At 48.2% G+C, this 17,799-nt stretch overlaps 2 protein-coding genes across 3 annotated transcripts in view; one reads left to right on the top strand and one right to left on the bottom strand.

The window, feature by feature from the left end:
* The window catches only part of LOC122210233 (katanin interacting protein), a 192,692-nt gene extending 186,995 nt beyond the window's left edge, over positions 1-5,697 (bottom strand). The window contains exon 1 of the mRNA XM_042922814.1: positions 5,672-5,697. The gene's annotated coding sequence lies outside the window, so the exon portion shown is untranslated. The remainder of the gene's footprint in view (positions 1-5,671) is intronic.
* Positions 5,698-5,880: 183 nt separating this feature from the next.
* GTF3C1 (general transcription factor IIIC subunit 1) overlaps positions 5,881-17,799 on the top strand; it is a 74,679-nt gene continuing 62,760 nt past the window's right edge. Inside the window, exons 1-4 of one of the 2 annotated variants that reach the window (XM_042921055.1) lie at positions 5,881-6,178; positions 8,696-8,905; positions 15,165-15,341; positions 15,972-16,115. In XM_042921055.1, the coding sequence (XP_042776989.1) occupies positions 5,958-6,178; positions 8,696-8,905; positions 15,165-15,341; positions 15,972-16,115 (752 nt within the window). In that variant the 5' untranslated portion in view covers positions 5,881-5,957. The remainder of the gene's footprint in view (positions 6,179-8,695; positions 8,906-15,164; positions 15,342-15,971; positions 16,116-17,799) is intronic. The other variant, XM_042921054.1, reaches the window with a different exon arrangement.

The raw sequence follows: 17,799 nt of genomic DNA on the forward strand, positions 1-17,799 counted from the left end.
GTTCCAATAAAACTTTATTTACAAAAGCAGGCAGTGAGGCAGATTCCTTTGAGAAAGGGGAAGACCTTCACGAATGTCATCTTCCAGGAACTCCCAGGTTGGATTCTAGTTATCTGTTTATGACTGGCTTTCTCACCAGACTATGAAGTTCTTTTTTTTTTAGTTTATTTATTTATTTTGAGAGAGACAGAGACAGAGTGAGTGGGGGAGGGGCAGAGAGAGGGAGAAAGGATCCCAAGCAGGCTCTGCACCATCAGCCCAGAGCCCTACGAGGGGCTCGAACTCACGAGCTGTTGAGACCATGCCCTGAGCTGAAACCAAGAGTTGGACGCTCACCCGACCGAGCCACCCAGGCGTCCCCAGACTATGAAGTTCTTAAGGGCAGGGAATATATCCCCCCTTTTTTTTTCAGATTGAAACTAAGTGAACAAGCATATGCAGCACAGTATGCCACACAGGAAAAATTCATAAGGATTCCAACATTGCCCAAGTTAATATGAGAGTGGAATTGTTGCTTCAGATGCCTATGGGGCCCAGGCAGGGAACGCAGGCAATGGAGTTCAGGTAGGTGGCCAGTCAGGTAGGTGCTGTGACAAATTGGAAAGGGCACCTCCCTTCTAAAAGGGTGGTCTCCGTTAGCTCTAGCTGTGAGGAGATTGTTGCCTACAGAATTCTGATCCGGTGCTGATAGACTTCATTGATTTTTAAAGAAAATCCCACAATCAGATGTTTATGAGAAATCTCCCAATCTTCCAATGTTGACAACTCATTCAAAAATTGAAAAAGCAAAACATTAGGGGCCAAGTAAACAGGATTGTGGGCTCATTCGTTCGGAGGCCCCCAGTGTGTAACCTCTGACGTATAGAATTCCGTTTTCAAATTTGCTACATCTTTCTTTTTTTTTTTTAAGGTGAAAAATGCTGGAACTAATATGTTGAAAAAAAGAACTTTACAGGAAGTTTTAAGAGTAATACAATGAACTCCCCTCTACCCTTCACCTGGATCCAGTCTCAATCATCTTGAGATCTCTGGATTCCGGTGCGCAGAAAGCACTGGAATGTGGAGTTACTAAGTGAATGCCCTGAGGAAGAATAAGCAAACCGTGCTGTGCCAAGTTCCTGTACGTTAAAATCACAGCTGGAGATGAATACTGGGAAATAGGGAGAGGGGAGAAATGCACCCGACTCAAGGATGGGCGCAAAGAAGGAACGAAGACAGAACAAACCAAGAGATTACATGGACCACATGTTTATTTTGCCCGCTGAATGCTTGCTTTATTTTATTTCATATCGGTTTTTGGCTCGGCTTATTTTACGTAGCAAGAGAAACAGACAAATCACCAGGAGCCCAGGTGAATACCACACCAGAATGAAACAGACCAGGCACGTGGATAGCATACTTCCAACAAAACCTTACTAGTTCGCTCGTCGCCCGTTTTGCAGTTTGGGCTTATTTAGACAAGCTAGGCTAAATTTCATCTCGGCGTTATTAATTCTATGAGAAAGTGTACTAAGCAAATGAACAGTATAAGCAGGGGAAATGTTGAATATTTGCTCTAGGGAGAGCAAAAGCAAATGAACAGCTTTAAAATCCTTTCTAATTATGTTGATGTGCTGAACTTTTGTCTAATTATTATGTTCCTTGAAAACTGAGTAGAAATTTTTTTTTTTTTTCCTAAACCATATTTTAAAAGCGCTGGGGGGAAATGTGACTTTAACATAAAGATGAACACTTCAGGGGCAAAAGACTGGGGGCGCCTGGGTGGCTCTGTCTGTTGAGTGTCGGATTTCGGCTCAGATCATGATCTCACAGTTTGTGAGTTCCAGCCCCACATTGGGCTCTGTGCTGACAGCTCAGAGCCTGGAGCCTGCTTCAGATTCTGTGTCTCCCTCTCTCTCTGCCGCACCCCCCCCCCAACCCCCCCGACCCCCGCTCACGCTCTGTCTCTCTCTGTCTCTTGAAAATAAATAAACATCAAAAAAATTAATATATATTCGGGGCAGAAGACTCGCACACTGCCAGTTTACTTTCAGGTAAATACAAAATGTAGCACGTCAGCTTTTCTTTTAAATAAACAGTGAGCTAATTACAAAGATTATTATTTGCTAGAGAGCTTCATCAGATTCCTTCCTCCCTCTTCCGCCAGCTGAAGTCTGCCCATTTGCAGCTAACGACAGCATTAGCTACCACGAGGAGCACTTTTTATATGCCAGACTTGGTGTTAAGTGCATTCATGCATAGTCTTGTTCAATTCACCATTGGGCTAGCAAACAAAACAAAGTAAGCCTTCTCATCAGCTTGACTTTATTGACAGGAAAACTGAAGCTCAGAGGGGTAAGAATCCACATCGAGATATGAATCCACAGATACACGGCCCCCGAAATATACCAGTATTACATTATGATGTACTGCAGAGCCAGATAAAACCTGCCCAAAGTCAAAACCAATGGGTCAGGAAAAATGTTGTGAAAAACCATGGTGATTTGGACATGCAGAATTAACCAAACTACAATCCAGTTTGGGGGTACTTGGTAGATACTTAAGCTTTTGTAAGTTTAGGAAGTAAACATCCTTTTGATAAGGCCTACCTAGTTGGCTAGAATCACAATTCATCACGGTATGCTTCACTTTATCCAACAAGTATGTGCGTACAAAATTGTTGTGTAAATCTAAGTTTTAAAAATAGTAATGGAAAAAGGGATCCTTTGAATGCTAAATTTTTTTTTAACATTTATTTATTTTTGAGACAGAGCATGAACGGGGGAGGGTCAGAGAGAGGGAGACACAGAATCTGCAACAGGCTCCAGGCTCTGAGCAGTCAGCACAGAGCCCGGACGCGGGGCTCGAACTCACAGACCGCGAGATCATGACCTGAGCTGAAGTCAGCCACTTAACCGACTGAGCCACCCAGGTGCCCCTTTTGAATGCTAAATCTAATCTTAGGGCAAATGCTTTCTTAAAAGAGAACAAGCTTTTCTTGTTTGTGACCAGTCTGAAAATTAACAGGTTCCTCTATTAGGCCACAGTAATGTTCTAGGAGTGCTGACATGGTAACAGAGCGACAATGTAGACTTCTTGAAAATGGCCTACAGCAATAGTTCTCAAACTATCTTCCACAGACCCTAGGAAGAAGAGAGATCCACAAAGACAAAACTATTCTCACCATAATTCTAAAACTTTTTTTTATTTACATCAGTCAATATTTGCACTGATGATGTGAAAGCAGCGGTAGGTAAAACTGCTTGTGGTCTGAATCTCTACAAGGCAGCAGCACCAAACTGTGTTATTAGTCATTATATTCTTTACTACCACATACTCATGATAAAACAAAACAAAAGAAAAATCATTTTCACCTAAGAATATCCTTATAAAATAGTAGAAATTAATATTATTAAATTTCATTCCTTGAGTACACAACTTTTTAATACTGTGTGTGACAAAATGGGAAGTACACATCGAGCACTTCTGCTATGTGCCAAAGTACAACAGTTGATCCCAGAAAACACTCATGTGCTTGTTTGAGTTACCAGCTGAACTAGCCACGTATGATACTGAATGCCATTTGCACTTAAATGAACAACAAACTATCATTATTCAAACTTTTCTCAAATATATAAAAAAAAATGAGTCTGTCCCAAATACCCAACTGACAGTGTTTGTTGCCCAAATGAAAACTTGTTTCTTACTACCTTGAGTTTAACAGCTTATATGGTAGTTATATTAACAAATGTGATTTTTTTATATCATAATGACATTCTATTTGATATTAATAATGGAATTTTTAAAATGTCAACATTTGGAAGATTTGTATAACTCGGCAAATCAACATTTCCTAAATGACAAACATTTAATGTAACAAAATCATACATGGGTAAAATATCCAACCAAAGGGCATGATAAACCAATGGATTTTAATGCAATAGAGTATAAAAGTTCACCAATATGGTTTCAGATGCCACACTGTACATAACCTTCAAGAATTACAACTTGCTAAGTCTTGGTGTAGCATCAAAAAAGAATGGTATTTGAAAAGGCAATTAAAATAGTCCCTGCTCCAACTATATATCTGTGTGAGGCCAGACTTTGCTCATATACATCAGCCAGAAAACACATGTTTGGTTGCCAAAGCCGAAATGAGAGTCTAGCTATTTTCTATCAAGCCAGACATTGAAGAGATTTAAGAAAATGTAAAATAATGCTACTACTACTCTTCCTACTACTTTTGGGGGCGGGGGCGCAAAGCTATGTTTCATTAAAATTATTATTTATATTCAGAAGTAATGGGTTCATGGTTATTTTTAAATAAGTTGATAAGTGAATGTTTTAAGATTTTCTCAGCTTTAATTTCTGATATGGTAAATTTCACAGATCTACATAAACAACACTCTTCTGAGGTAAGAGCATAAAGGAGTCCTGAGACCAAAAACATTTGAGAACTGTTGTTCTGTAGAAACATTACATTGATCTTCCCACAAGGCAAACTGCAAATGACATTTTACAGTACCTCTGAAGTACAAAGGGCAAAGCGTCTTTTAAGCGCACATCAGATTATTCAATTAAAAAAAAAAATCCCACACTGCATTAAGTGGATATCACAAAGGAACAAATCCCTGTTAGTGGTGAAATGAGAAAACTGATCTGGATTCTAGCATAGACCCTAACAGTCTGTCTAAACATTAGTCCTCCTGTCTTCAAAATGAGATCCGAGTAGCCTATTTTTAGATTGCTTCCCATGGTCGATTCTCTGATTCTAATCAGGGACCTCTAGACAGTGGCCCACAGGCTCCATCTGGCCTTCAGACTGATTGGCTGTCCCGGTATTTAGAGAAGTGCCCCAGGAAAATAATAGGTTGGAGCCGAGTGAGACGCTTTCCTTTCAAAAGGCGAATTGATTTTCAGTCGCAGCCCAATCCAGCCCGCCAGACTTGTCCCTACAGATATCTGCATTTGCAACTTCTGGAATGAAGGGCCTCTGAAACCCGTTTCAAATCTCAAACTCCGTAATTTGGTTCCAGAGGCAGAGTGTCTGGCTTTCTTACCCACCCTGCCACTTGTGGGCTGTTTGGTTAGGGGCAAGTTAACTTCATTGAGCCTCAGTTGCTTCATTTGCAAAACAGGAGAACACTACTGACCTCAAAGGGCTGTTCTGAAGCTTAACGAGGTGTTGCTTGAGAGAGCTTACAGAGTTCCTGGCACTGGACGGTACTAATTATTCTCAGCAGAGCTCATAAAGAGAGTATGTCCTAGAATTCCCCCACCCACCTTACCAACTCCCTTTTCCCACTAGCTGACGACCGCACTCCCCAGGGTGACGCTTACTCCCGCACCAACTCCCAGATTGCACAGTTCCACATCCGAGGAAGACACACAGGACCCCCTCGCCCTCAGACTTCTACTTCTCCTTTCCACTCTAAACCTCTTCTGAGCCCCCAGCCTGTACCGGGTTCCTACACGACCACAGCTCTGCACCTTGGCCAGACCACTGACCACTCCCCCCAGCCTCTTCTGGCCATCCCGGATCACTAAGGCTCCCTTTCCCTCAGACCGGAGGCCACCATGGGTCAGGAAGTGGTGGTCCAGGGCTCTCCGGCCTAGGATTCTGTCCGGGGAAGCTTCAGGAGAGGTGAAAGAATAACTGCCCGACCGCCCGGAGGGGCCCACCGACACTCACCGTCCATCCCTAGAGGCGGCGGTTCCGGGTGCTCGAACCGGAAGCGGCCCCTACACTGTTTGCAGTTCCCCTGGTTACTGCGGGGTTCCGGACCAATGGCGGTGGAGATCCAGGGACTGAGCCCGCCCCCAAAGGGAGTGACGTCGCATCAGCGCTCTGGAACTCCTCCTCGGATCTCTAAGTCCATCCCGCCTCTCAGGGCTGCCGAAGGTTGTGCGCAGGCGCGCTGGAGGGCCTATAGTGTCCTGGTGCGCAGGCGCCGGGGGAGCTGCCCACCGAAGTAGCAATGGACGCGCTTGAGTCGTTGTTGGACGAGGTGGCCCTCGAGGGGCTTGATGGCCTGTGTCTGCCTGCGCTGTGGAGCCGTCTGGAGACGCGAGTGCCGCCCTTCCCCCTGCCTTTGGAGCCCTACACGCAGGAGTTCCTGTGGCGGGCCCTTGCCACGCACCCGGGCATCAGCTTCTATGAAGAGCCTCGAGAGCGACCCGACCTCCAGCTCCAGGACCGGTCAGCGGCCTGGTCCTGCGGCGGGCGGGCGAGAGGGCGGGCGCGGAGCCCGGGGTCCGATGGCTCTGGGAGGGGCCCAGGTTCTGACGGGAGGGGGTGGGAGATAGGAGTGGAGCCCGGGGAGGACCGTGAGTCGTGGGGCGGGGGTGGGGGGGGGGTGGGGGGGGTGGGGAGGCCTGGGTGTAAGGCTGACTGGGGGTTCCTCGGGCCTGGTAGAGCCCGGGCGTTCGATGGAGTTGAGGGTTATCTCATGATGTCCCATTATGTCCGTGTGGGTGTTGGGTGGTGGTGAGTAGGACCGGCGGGATATTCTTCAAGTTTCAAAGAGTACTCTTCTTCCGTAGTGGTTAGGAGGTGAGTTCAAACCAAGGCTGGAGACCGATGCGTTCAACCACCCTTTCTGGGGCATTCGTTCAGTGCTTGACTGGAGAGCCTAAGTCAATTAGACATCTGCATAACAGCAACCTTAATAATAATAATAATATAATAATAATAATAATAATAATAATGGTTAGCATTTATGGAGTGCTTATTTTTGGCCTAGTCCTGTACCCTAAGATCCTGTTCTGGGAGCTTCAGGAGACTGAACTCACTTGATCCTCAGCAGTAGGTACTGTTATCTTCCCCATTTTGCAGAGGAGGAAACTGAGCCTTCGATTAAGTAACCTGTTCAACGGTTACAAAGATTATAAGTGACTCACGTGTTGATTTGAACGCAGGCCATCGGTCTGTAGCATCTGTGCTCTAAAGGCATATTGTGAGAAGTTCCCAGAGGTAATACTGTCCAAAACAGGACTTAAAGATTGGATTTAGGTGGGCACTTGGCAGAGTATTCTGGACAGGAAACCGCACATGTGAAGCCTGCAGGAGGAGAAATATGTTACGTTTGGTTGAAGTGTAGGATTGGAGGTGGGGAATGAGGAATAATGTTTGTCACATGTATGCTTGTTGTGAGCCGGGACTGTTCTAAGATCCTGACATAGAGTGAGTTATTTAATTTTTACAAAAGCCTTAGAAGAGAAGATTGAGGCACAGAGCGTTTAAGTGACTTGTTTAAGATCATCTGCTAGCAAGGCCAGAACCCCCAATTTGAATCCACGAAGTCTGGGGTACAAAACCCACTCTGCCCTTTGCTCAGTTGGACTGGAGAGGGATTTGGGTGGTCTTTTAATCCACTTAAATAGCTTATCCTTTATCGAAAGGGTAGTTAGAAGCCACTGAAAGGCGAGTCAGACTAGGGGCAAAGTGTGAAGTTGAGAGATTTTAGTAATCCAGCCACAAACAACCAATCGTGGTTTTGCTTACCAGGGCGCAGGTGAAAATAAGAGAAGCAGGTGGGATGAGAACCTATGAAACCAGAATAAAGAGGATTGGGTGACTGGATGTGGGGTATAAGGAGAGGTGGGAGTCAGGGATGATTCCTCTGGTTCCTGATATTTGGGTACCTGAGTGAATACTGATGCCCTGCCCTGTTGGTAGGGAACACAGAAGGGCAGCACAGTGGTTGAGTCTTGGGGGAGGTGGGGAAAATGTTGAACGTACTTTGAGACACATGGAGTTTGAAGTTCCTTTGGGTGACCCTAGTGGAGATTCTGTTTAGTAAACATGTGGCTTCATGCGGGGCGGGGGAGGGGGGAGCAGGCCAGAGAGGAGTCATCCCGTATGGTTGGATGTCTAAGTTGTAGGCCAGGATTCTCCCTGGAGGCCTAAGACATGGCCCTGAGGTGCACCTACGTGGAAGGGCTGGATGAAGGACTAGGAACCTTCCAAGAAGCCTGGGAAGGTGTGGCTGGAGAAATGGAGGGTAGCAGTTCAGGGTGGTGTCCTGGCAGATAGATGGCAGATGTGACTGGGGGTTGGAGGGTTACGCAGTGTAGAGATCGCACAGAAGGCAAAGGAGGAAAGGGCCAATAAGCTTAAGTGGGATTTAGCCTCAACTGGACTAGAGGAGGATGTGAGCGAGGTTTGCAAGGAAAGCTTAACAAAGTTGGCTGACTGGATAAAGGAAGAAACCCAAGTCAAAGATGTCTCCATGACATTGATACGACACAACTGGGAGAGAGTGGAGAGGAGGGACTTTATCGGGGGCGGGGAGAGGCAGTTATAACTTTGCCTTTGATCTCCTTGACTTTGAGGCGTTTGGTAGACAAGCGAAGATACAGGGTCAGTGTTTGGAGGGAAAAGACAGGACGTAGGATCCCAAGGTGAAAATTGTTAACGTACAGGCACCAGATTTGAAGGGAAACCAAAAGGCCACGACTTGGGCCAGTAGGATGGTTCTGGTTCCAGCATTCAGCTTCTTAGGGTGGATTTGGGGGACCCTGGGAAGGCCTGTGTTCTTTGCGTTAAAAAGGCAGGAATGCTGCTCTAATCTGCATTTGCAAAGCGGGAAGACTGAGTGAGCACATTCTTTCTCTCTCTCTGGTCTCAGCAGGAGGTTGTCAGAAGAATGTGGCCCAGTATGTACTGTTTCCGGAGCTGATTTGTGGTTTGGTATTTGTGCCTTCCCTCTTGTAGATACGAAGAGATTGACTTGGAAACCGGAATTTTGGAGTCCCGGAGGGATCCAGTCGCTTTGGAGGACGTCTACCCCATTCACATGATTTTAGAGAATAAAGATGGCATCCAGGGCTCTTGCCGGTACTTTAAGGAGAGGAAAAACATAACCAATGACATCAGGACCAAGTCTTTACAGCCCCGCTGTATGATGGTGGAGGCCTTTGGCAGGTAACTGATCTGCACCGTCAGAAACTCTTGGGAATCCTCCTGCTTTGGAGTCGGGTGCACAGTCAGAACGCTGAGTCTCGTCAGCCCTTTACGAAGCCTCTGCCTTCTTCACTCAGCTCATTTTGCTCAGGGACCTGCCTTTCTCTTTTCCTCGTGTCCACAGTCCTGGCACGGTTGGGCAGAGCAGGAGGCTATCATTTGGATCACTCTTTTTTTTTTTTTTTAATGTGTTATTTATTTTTGAGAGAGAGCACAAGCGGCAGTCGGGGAGGGAAAGGGGAGGGGGGAACAGAGGCTCTCAAGTGGGCTGTGCGCTGATGGCAGCGAGCCCAGTGTGGGGCTCGAACTCACAAACCATGAGATCGGGACCTGAGCTGAAGTCAGCCACTTAACCACCTGAGCCACCCAGACGTCCCCTGGATCACTCTCTCGTCCCCTGGATCACTCTCTCGTAGGGACTGGGCCCCCTGCTGCCCAGCGGTCCTTTCCTGAGTCTCCGGCCGGACCCCCGGTTTCCCCGAGTGGTCCATTCCACCTGTTACCTTCTAAGCCTAGCCCCACTCCCACCTCCCTCCCCGCTTCACAGAACAGGGAGAAGCTGCCAGTGTGAACTCTCCTGACTTCCATCTTCAACTTGCAGCTGTTACATATCTCTTCCTCCCCCACCCCCACCCCCCAGCTCAGAGGTGACCAGAAACCATGTCACCAGGACCAGGCCCTGTCTAGGGCCTCCCTCTGCTTCTCTTCCTCCTCCTCTGCCCATCCCCCTTCCCGCCCCCCAGCCCAGCTCCCTGTACCTCCTGCTCTTTCCTGCCTCTCTCAGGAAGCTCATCTTTCTCCATCATTTTCTTTCTTTTTTTTTTTTTTTTTTTTTTTATGTTTATTTGTTTTGAAAGGGAGGGGCAAAGAGAGAGGGAGACAGGATCCAAAGCAGGCTCTGTGCTGACAGCAGTAAGCCCGATGCGGAGCTCAAAGTCACAAACCTCGAGGTCATGACTTGAGCTGAAGTCAGATGCTTAACCAACTAAGCCACCCAGGTGCCCCTTCTCCGTCATTTCCAACTTTTGGCCTTTCTGCTGGTACTGTCTCCTCAGCCCTAACGTGACTCACACAGCTTACAACAGGACCTTCTCTTGACCTCAGATCCCCTGTGACCATAGATCTCTCTTTCTCTCTGCCGCTTGTAGGACCAAGCTTCCCAGAAGAAATAGCCACTCTCACTCTTTGTCCCCTTCACCTCTGCCCTCTCAGTCCTGATGTCTGACTTTATTACTTCACCGAAATCTTATCCCCGAAGATTCCTAGTAACGAGCCTGTGGACACTGTAGGGCCCTTAACCTCCTTGCCCCCTCCGCCCCATCAAGGACTTGTAAAGCTTTTGTCCCATGGCTTCCTGCTTTATTTTCCTGTTCTAGCCAATCCTTACCAGTTCCCTCATGGACTCCCCGACTTCCTTCCACCCCTTAAATGTTGGGCTGCTCCCCAGGGCTCTGAGTGCTCCCCAGGCGTCTGCCAGGTGCCGTGTGTGAAGTTACAGTAACCTCTTCCTCAGTGCGCCCACAAGTCAGAGCATCACTCTCCTTCACCCCAAACTTGCCTCCTCTTCCATTTCCTGCCCCTTTTGTGTCTTCCCTCTGCTCCGGAGGATTCCCACGCGCCTGCCGTGTAAGACGCAAACTTGGGCCCCTTCTCTCTTTCTACGTTCAGCTGGCCACCGAGTCCTGTGGACTTGACCTTCTGACGTTTTCTCAAACGCCCTTTGGGCTCAAAATAGTACAATAGTCTCTTATCTCCCTTCTTACTGTCTCTCCTCTTCGGAACTTTCCACACTGCATGGAACATTTTTCTCTAAGATGGACTTGCGGTGGAAAGTGCCTTGGTCACTCAGGACAGATATCAGACTGGCCGCATGTCCCCCACAGACATGCTTTGTTTAGCCAGCATGGTGGTTTGTTTGTTTTCAATTTTATTTCATTGCTAATATTTAAAATCTGGATTTCTGCCTCCTCTTAAAAACATTACAGGATCCATGGGGCGCCTGGGTGGCTTGGTTGGTCAAGCCTCTGACGGCAACTCAGGTCATGATCTCCTGGTTTGTAAGTTCGAGCCCCGCCTCGGGCTCTGTGCTGTCAGCAGAGTGCTTTGGATCTTCTGTCTCCCTCTCTCTCTGCCCCTCCCGACTTGTGCTCTCTCTCTCTCTGGGACTGTGATTTTCCCTTGGTATTTAGGCCAGAACCATGAGCCATGTCCCACCTAGTGCTGCCCACCCTGCTGAGTGGCCCATCAGGCTCCATATGCCTACCCGCTGCCCACCCAGCTCTCCCCCCATAGCCCTCTCTGTGCTTTGGCCCGAACACGCCGGGCTAATCTTACTCAGGGCTGCAACACATGTTGTTCCTTTTGCTTAGAGTCTTCTGCCTTCAGGACTCCTGGGGGGCTCGGTTGGTTAAACGTTTGACTCTTGATTTCGGCTCAGGTCATGATCTCACGGTTTGTGAGATCGAGCCCCTATTCGTCGGACTCTGAGCCGACAGCGCGGAGCCTGCTTGGGATTCTTTGTCTGCCGCTCCCCGACTCACGCACACTCCTCTCTCTCTGTCTCTCTCTCTCTCTCTCTCTCTCTCTCAAATAAATAAACTTAAAAAAAAAATTCTGCTTCAGATCTTCACATCTCCACCCTCTTCTCTTCATTCAGCCTTGGACTTGGCTCCTCAAGAAGTATGTCCCTGTTGCCCAGACATCATCGTATTACTCACGTCAGTACCAAAAATGGTCTTCAGTGTTTATTTACGTCACTCTTTCCATACCAGACTGTAACCTTGAGGGCGGAAACTCTTGTTTGTTCATGGCTGTATCCCTAGGATCTAGACTATGCCTGGCACCACATCGGCTCCTGAGAGTGCATGTTGACTGACTGACTATCCTGTTGGTCTGGAAGTTCTAACCCCTGACCTGTGGCATGGCATCCAAACTCCCTGGACGGCACTGCCAGGCCTTTTGGGATGTGGACTCGCACTGACCTCTCGGGCTCTCCTTCCTTCTGCTTTCCAGCCTGCGACCCCACACCAGGCTTCCCGGCCGGGCCATTTGCCCCCAGGACAGGCACACTGCTTCATGCCTCCAGAAACTTGCAGGTTCTGCTTCCTTGCCCTTCACCGCCCCCGCCCCCAAGCTTAGTGCTCACTCAACACCCCCTCCTGTGAGAGCGTTCCCTAGTTACTGTGCGTGTGCTCCGTTCACACGCGCAGCTTAGATGGAATTGGGCTCTGGACGCATGCCATTTCCTGGGTGCTCTCTGGCAGCTGTTGGATCATAGCATAATCGCTCACTTTCTGGACTTCCTCCTCCAGTGGACTGTGAGCTCCTTGAAGGTGGACACCGCTCTTATCTATCTTGGCATCTCTGGTACTTTACATTGTGCTTAATCAGTATTTGACATCCTGTCTGGTGACCACACTCAGCATTTTAAGCCTAGCAGGAGTCCCTTAGTCAGCTAATTGGAACTGTCGGGATTATGATAGTGCAGCGTAGTAAACAAATCTGAGCCTGTGCGAAAAGCAGCAAACCTGTTCCCCAGTTTTCCAGCTTTCTTTTCCCAGCTGGCCTCTTCCAGTTTGACTTAATGAACCTGTTTCGGACGAGAGAGCAAAGGTCCTAAGTCTGTGATGTGCAGACACAGGAAGTGGACTCTTTCATGGGTGTTCGCAACCATTCTCTCTGAGGATGGATTCTGCCGACTTCCATGACTCTACAGAAGACTTATTTTAGGTCACAAACAGTGTAAGGTTAAAAGGAAGACAACCTCTTCTTTCATCTTTGCCCCAGTTGGTGGTAGAAGTGAAACCAGCCAGTGTGGGGTAGGAGGAAGGAGAACCGTCAGCCTGAGGGATGTGATAGAAGAAATCCGTTTCTCTGCCGAGTCTCCATCACTTAAGTCTGAGGCTCCACCCACTGGGCCTCATCTGCTAATTTAAGCCAACATCTTGGGCAGATTGGCCCACTCCATTCACATACTCTTGGGGTCCAAGCCCTGCAGCAGAGATCCCACGAGGGTGTGCTGGCAGAGAACCCCTCACTCACTCACTTCTTGGCATCAAGATACCCCCACTTGGAAGCGCTCCCTTTCCCAGATGAATGCATCACTGAGGGTCCCTGTATAAGAACTCATGGACTACCAACCCCTCAAATCTGGGCCAGCATCTAATTCTTCTTAGCTCTGTTGTTTACACATCTAACCACAAGGCCTGTCTCCCATCACGTCACTCAGTCTGAAATGCCTTGCTAGGACGTATTCTTGGCCTCTTTATTATTTTCACACCTCAAGTCACTAGGAGGAGCTGACGATTCTTCCAGGGTCTGGTCTTCAACAGAGTACAAATCCGCTGATTAGCCAGTTCGGTACAGACCTACCTCGTCGTCCTGCACTTCACAGATACTGCGTTTTTTAGAAATTGAAGGTTCGTGGCAACCTTGCGTCAAGCAAGTCTGTTGGCACCATTTTTCCCAGCAGCATTTGCTCGCTTCGTGTCTCTGTATCACATGTCGGTCATTTTCTCAATATATTTTCTTTCCTTTTCTTTATTTTTTTTTAATGTTTGAAAGAGAGACAGAATACAAGCGAGAGAGGGGCAGAGAGAGAGGGAGACACAGAATCTGAAACAGGCTCCAAGCTCTGAGCTGTCAGGACAGAGCCCGGCACGGGGCTCGAACTCACAAATTGTAAAGACCATGACCTGAGCTGAAGTTGGACGCTTAACCAACTGAGCCACACAGGCGCCCCAATTTTCTCAATATTTTGAACTTTTTCGTTCAAATATATTCAAATATATTTTGAATTCGTTCAAATATATTTTTGTTCAAATATATTTGTTATGGTGATCTGGGATCGGTGATTACAGTTTGGCGAAGGTTCAGATGATGGTTCGCATTTCTTAGCAATAGTATTTTTTAATTAAGGTACACACATTGGTTTTTTTTTGGACGTAATGTCATTGCACACTTAATACACTATAGTATAAACATACTTTTATATGCACCGGAAACCAGAAACTTTATTTGACTAGCTTTATTGTGATACTTGCTTTATCACAATATTTGCTTTCTTGCGATGGTCTAGAATTGAACCCACAACATCTCTGAGGCGTGCCTGTATTTTTGACTCTGAAGCTTATCTGTCCAGTTCAGTAGGCTAGTTTGCTCACTTAACAAATACTCACAGAGCCCCGACTATGCACTACAATCATACTAGGCACTGAAGGTGTCCTAGTGAACAGGTCAGTACCATGTGCCTACTTTTATGGCACTTAAATTTGAAGGGAGGAGATGGACAAGAATGTCTGCCAAAAAAAAAAAAAAAAATGACCTTTAAAAAAAATTTTTTTTACGTTTATCTACTTTTGAGAGAGAGAGACAGAGCACGACTGGGGGAGGGGCAGAGAGTGAGGGCGACACAGAACCCGAAGCAGGATCCAGGCTCCGAGCTGTCAGCACAGAGCCTGATGCGGAGCTCGAACTCACCAACCATGAGATCATGACCTGAGCCAAAGTCAGACGCTCAACTGACTGAGCCCCTGAGGCATCCCCGAAATACGACCATTTTTAAGAGTGCCGGGTGCTGTAAAGAATATGACAATGGCCGGGTAGGGGATAGCTGGGGCTACACTTTCAGGAAGGCCCGAGGAGGTCATGTCTAAGCAGTAGCCCTAATAATGAGAAGGAATCCGTCACCTACAGATTCGGGGAGGGGCCCAGGCAGAGGAAGCAGCTCATTTGAGGACCAGCAGGGCCATGGAGGGTGCGTCAGATGTACCAGGCCCTGCTGGGGAGTTTGGGCTTTGGTCTGAGTGTCCTGACGAGACCTCGGAGGGCACCACATAAGGAGAACACAAGGTTGGCTCTGTTCACCCCAAATGCTGCAGTTTGGACACTGAAAGCGCCTTAATGGGGGGGATTGTAAAGCTGTAAGAAGCAGCACAAAATGATGATTCTCTAAGGTTCAGGGTTTTGTTTGTTCTTTTAAGTTTGTTTATAAATAAGTGTGCAGGGGAGGGGCAGGGTGAGCAACAATCCCAAGCAGGCGTCATGCTCTGCACTGAGCCTGACGTGGGGCTCGATTCCATGAACCGCGAGATCATGGCCTGAGCGAAAACCAAGAGTCTGATGCTTAACTGACTGAGCCACCCAGGCACCCCCTGTTTTTTCATATTTTCTTCAAATCACTTAAAGTTATTTCTTCTGTGTGGTCGTTTCTGATCCGCAGGTGGGGAAAGAGACTGATCATCGTCGCCTCCCAGGACATGCGGTACAGGGCCTTGATAGGCTTGGAGGGTGACCCCGACCTGAAGCTCCCTGACTTCTCCTACTGCATTTTGGAGCGGTTGGGCCGGTCCCGGTGGCAAGGCGAGCTCCAGCGTGACCTCCACAGCACTGCTTTCAAGTAAGGGGATGATTCGCTTGACAGGGCTCCCTGATGATTGTGCCCTGCCCCCCAGCCTGTTGACCTACCTCCTTCCCCGTTCCTCTCAGCCCTGCCACTGGGGCAGTCTGCAACCTATGCTGACTGGGAGTGCAGGGCTTTGTGTATGAAGAGACCCTGGAGTGATCCTATCATTTAGTATCTAAACCAGACATTTTGAGAGTGGAGAGTGGGGCCCCAGGGCAAGGCCAAGGCAGTGGTCATAAATTGGGACCGCCGGGCAAACCAGGATGTATAGTCCCCCTAGTTATTGGCCACTACAGGATTGGGCACCTGTATTTGATGGTGTCATCGCTAACCCTCAGCGTCGCCCACCCCACCGTCCGTCCCGTGCCCATTTCCCTGGGCCTCCACCCCCATCCCCCGTCTGCCTCTGCCGGGGACCTCGGCTGTGTTCTTAGGCTGAAGCATGGCTGTTGTTTTCAAGGCCGCTGTCTCACAGTGACTGTCGTCGTAGAGTGGCTGGGTAGGACTAGCCAGTGCTACAGTGTGTGTCTAGCACTGACGTTCAGGTGAGAGGCCCTCTGCGCTGTTGGGAGAAAGCAGCCAGCAAAGCAAAAATGACAGAGCCACGCTCCTCCTCTCCTCCAGGGTTGATGCCGGGAAGCTCCACTATCACCGGAAAATTCTGAACAAAAACGGGCTCATTACGATGCAATCACATGTGATCCGATTACCCACCGGAGCCCAGCAGCACTCGATCCTCCTCCTCCTGAATCGGTTTCACGTGGACAGGTATAGCGTGTGCACGCCAGAGCACTCCGTTCTGCCCTGCGCGTTAGGCCTTTACAAACCATGGAGGCTAAATCACAGCACGACTGTAGCTTTTTACTTTTATTGATTTATGTTTTGCTTTTATTTTAGAGAGGACGAGCACACACGTACATGCGCAAGCAGGGGAGGGGCAGAGGGAGGGAGAGAATCTTTTAAGTTTTTTTTTAAACATTTATTTTTTTTGAGAGACATAGACAGAGCACAAGTGGGGGAGGGGCAGAGGGAGAGGGAGCCACGGAATCCGAAGCGGGTTCCAGGTTCTGAGCTGTCAGCACAGAGCCCGAAGCAGGGCTTGAACTATGAACCATCAGATCATGACCTGAACCAAAGTCAGGACGCTTGACCGATTGAGCCACCCAGGTGCCCCAAGGGAGAGAGCCTTAAGCAAGCTCCACGCTAAGCATGGAGCCCAATATAGGGTTCGATCCCACAACCCTGGGACCATGATCTGAGGCAAAATCAAGGGTTGGATGCTCAACCAACTGAGCCACCCCAGGTGTCCATGACTATAGGTTTTTTTTCTTTTTTTTTTTTTTAACTATTTATTTATTTTGAGAGAGAGAACATGAGCACAAATGGGAGAGAGGGACGGGGGGTGGGGAGAGAGAGAGAGAGAGAGAGAGAGAGAGAATGAGAATCTTAGACTCCACACTCAGTGAGGAGCCCAACGCGGGGCCTGAACTCATGAACCATCAGATCATGAACCAAAGTCAAGAGCCAGACGCTTAACCGACTGAGCTACCCAGGTGCCCTAGACTATAGCTTTTTAAAAGAGATTTACTATCTATTTTTGATTGTGAAAATAAGTCATGCTGATTTAGAAAATTTGGACATTATATTGAAAAGAAGGAAAAAAAATTCCTGTAACCCTATTGCCCGGCAATAGGGACTGTTAACATTTTGGTGAAATTTGGGGGGGAGTATAAAAATAAAAACAAATCAGTCAAATCAGATTTGTTTTGGTGACAGAATTGAGATTGAATTGTATCCGATTTAAAATTGGCATGTTTTCCCAACACGCAACTCTCATAATCAGCCTAGACGGTGAGATGTGGAGGTTGTGCTGAGTGATCACCGTGCATGACGTTGCTATTTAGCCTCGGGTCCTGGTCCAGCCAGTATAGCAAGGTGGTGAGATGTGTACATTCCCTTCTGAGGATGAGGGTTTCTGGGAGTGAGTCTCTGACTCCTTCCTGCTCCCTGTTGGGGTGACTGCCTGGCATAGGAATGGGGGAAAGCAGTGTTCCACCACGCTTGAGACAGGCCTCAGCCTGCCCTCCGGCACCTCATGGCCTCCTTGGTGAGACGTCCAGAGACCAGGGTAGGGAAGGATCGAGCTGGAGTAGGCCTTGGAAAAGGTGGCCCTCGGGTGAGTAAGCGGGAGCCCCCGAGCGCCTGGCCACCTGTGCTCCACAGTGGAGTCGGGCAATGTCATGGAATCCTTGAGAGGCAGTAGGCAGGCCCTTCCTTTCCCTGGACCACAGGGAATGACTTTGACTCTCCCTAGCCGAACGACAGAGACCTTGCCCATTACCAGTGGCCAGGCATGCTGTCCAAATGGGAGGTGAGTGAACACTCAGGATTAAATATAAGTTTTAAAGTCGACAGTGTCCGCTGCCTAGCACAGGCCTGGGCCCAAAGAAAG

Source organism: Panthera leo, chromosome E3 (assembly GCF_018350215.1).
Source record: "Panthera leo isolate Ple1 chromosome E3, P.leo_Ple1_pat1.1, whole genome shotgun sequence".
NCBI classification, from domain to species: domain Eukaryota; kingdom Metazoa; phylum Chordata; class Mammalia; order Carnivora; family Felidae; genus Panthera; species Panthera leo.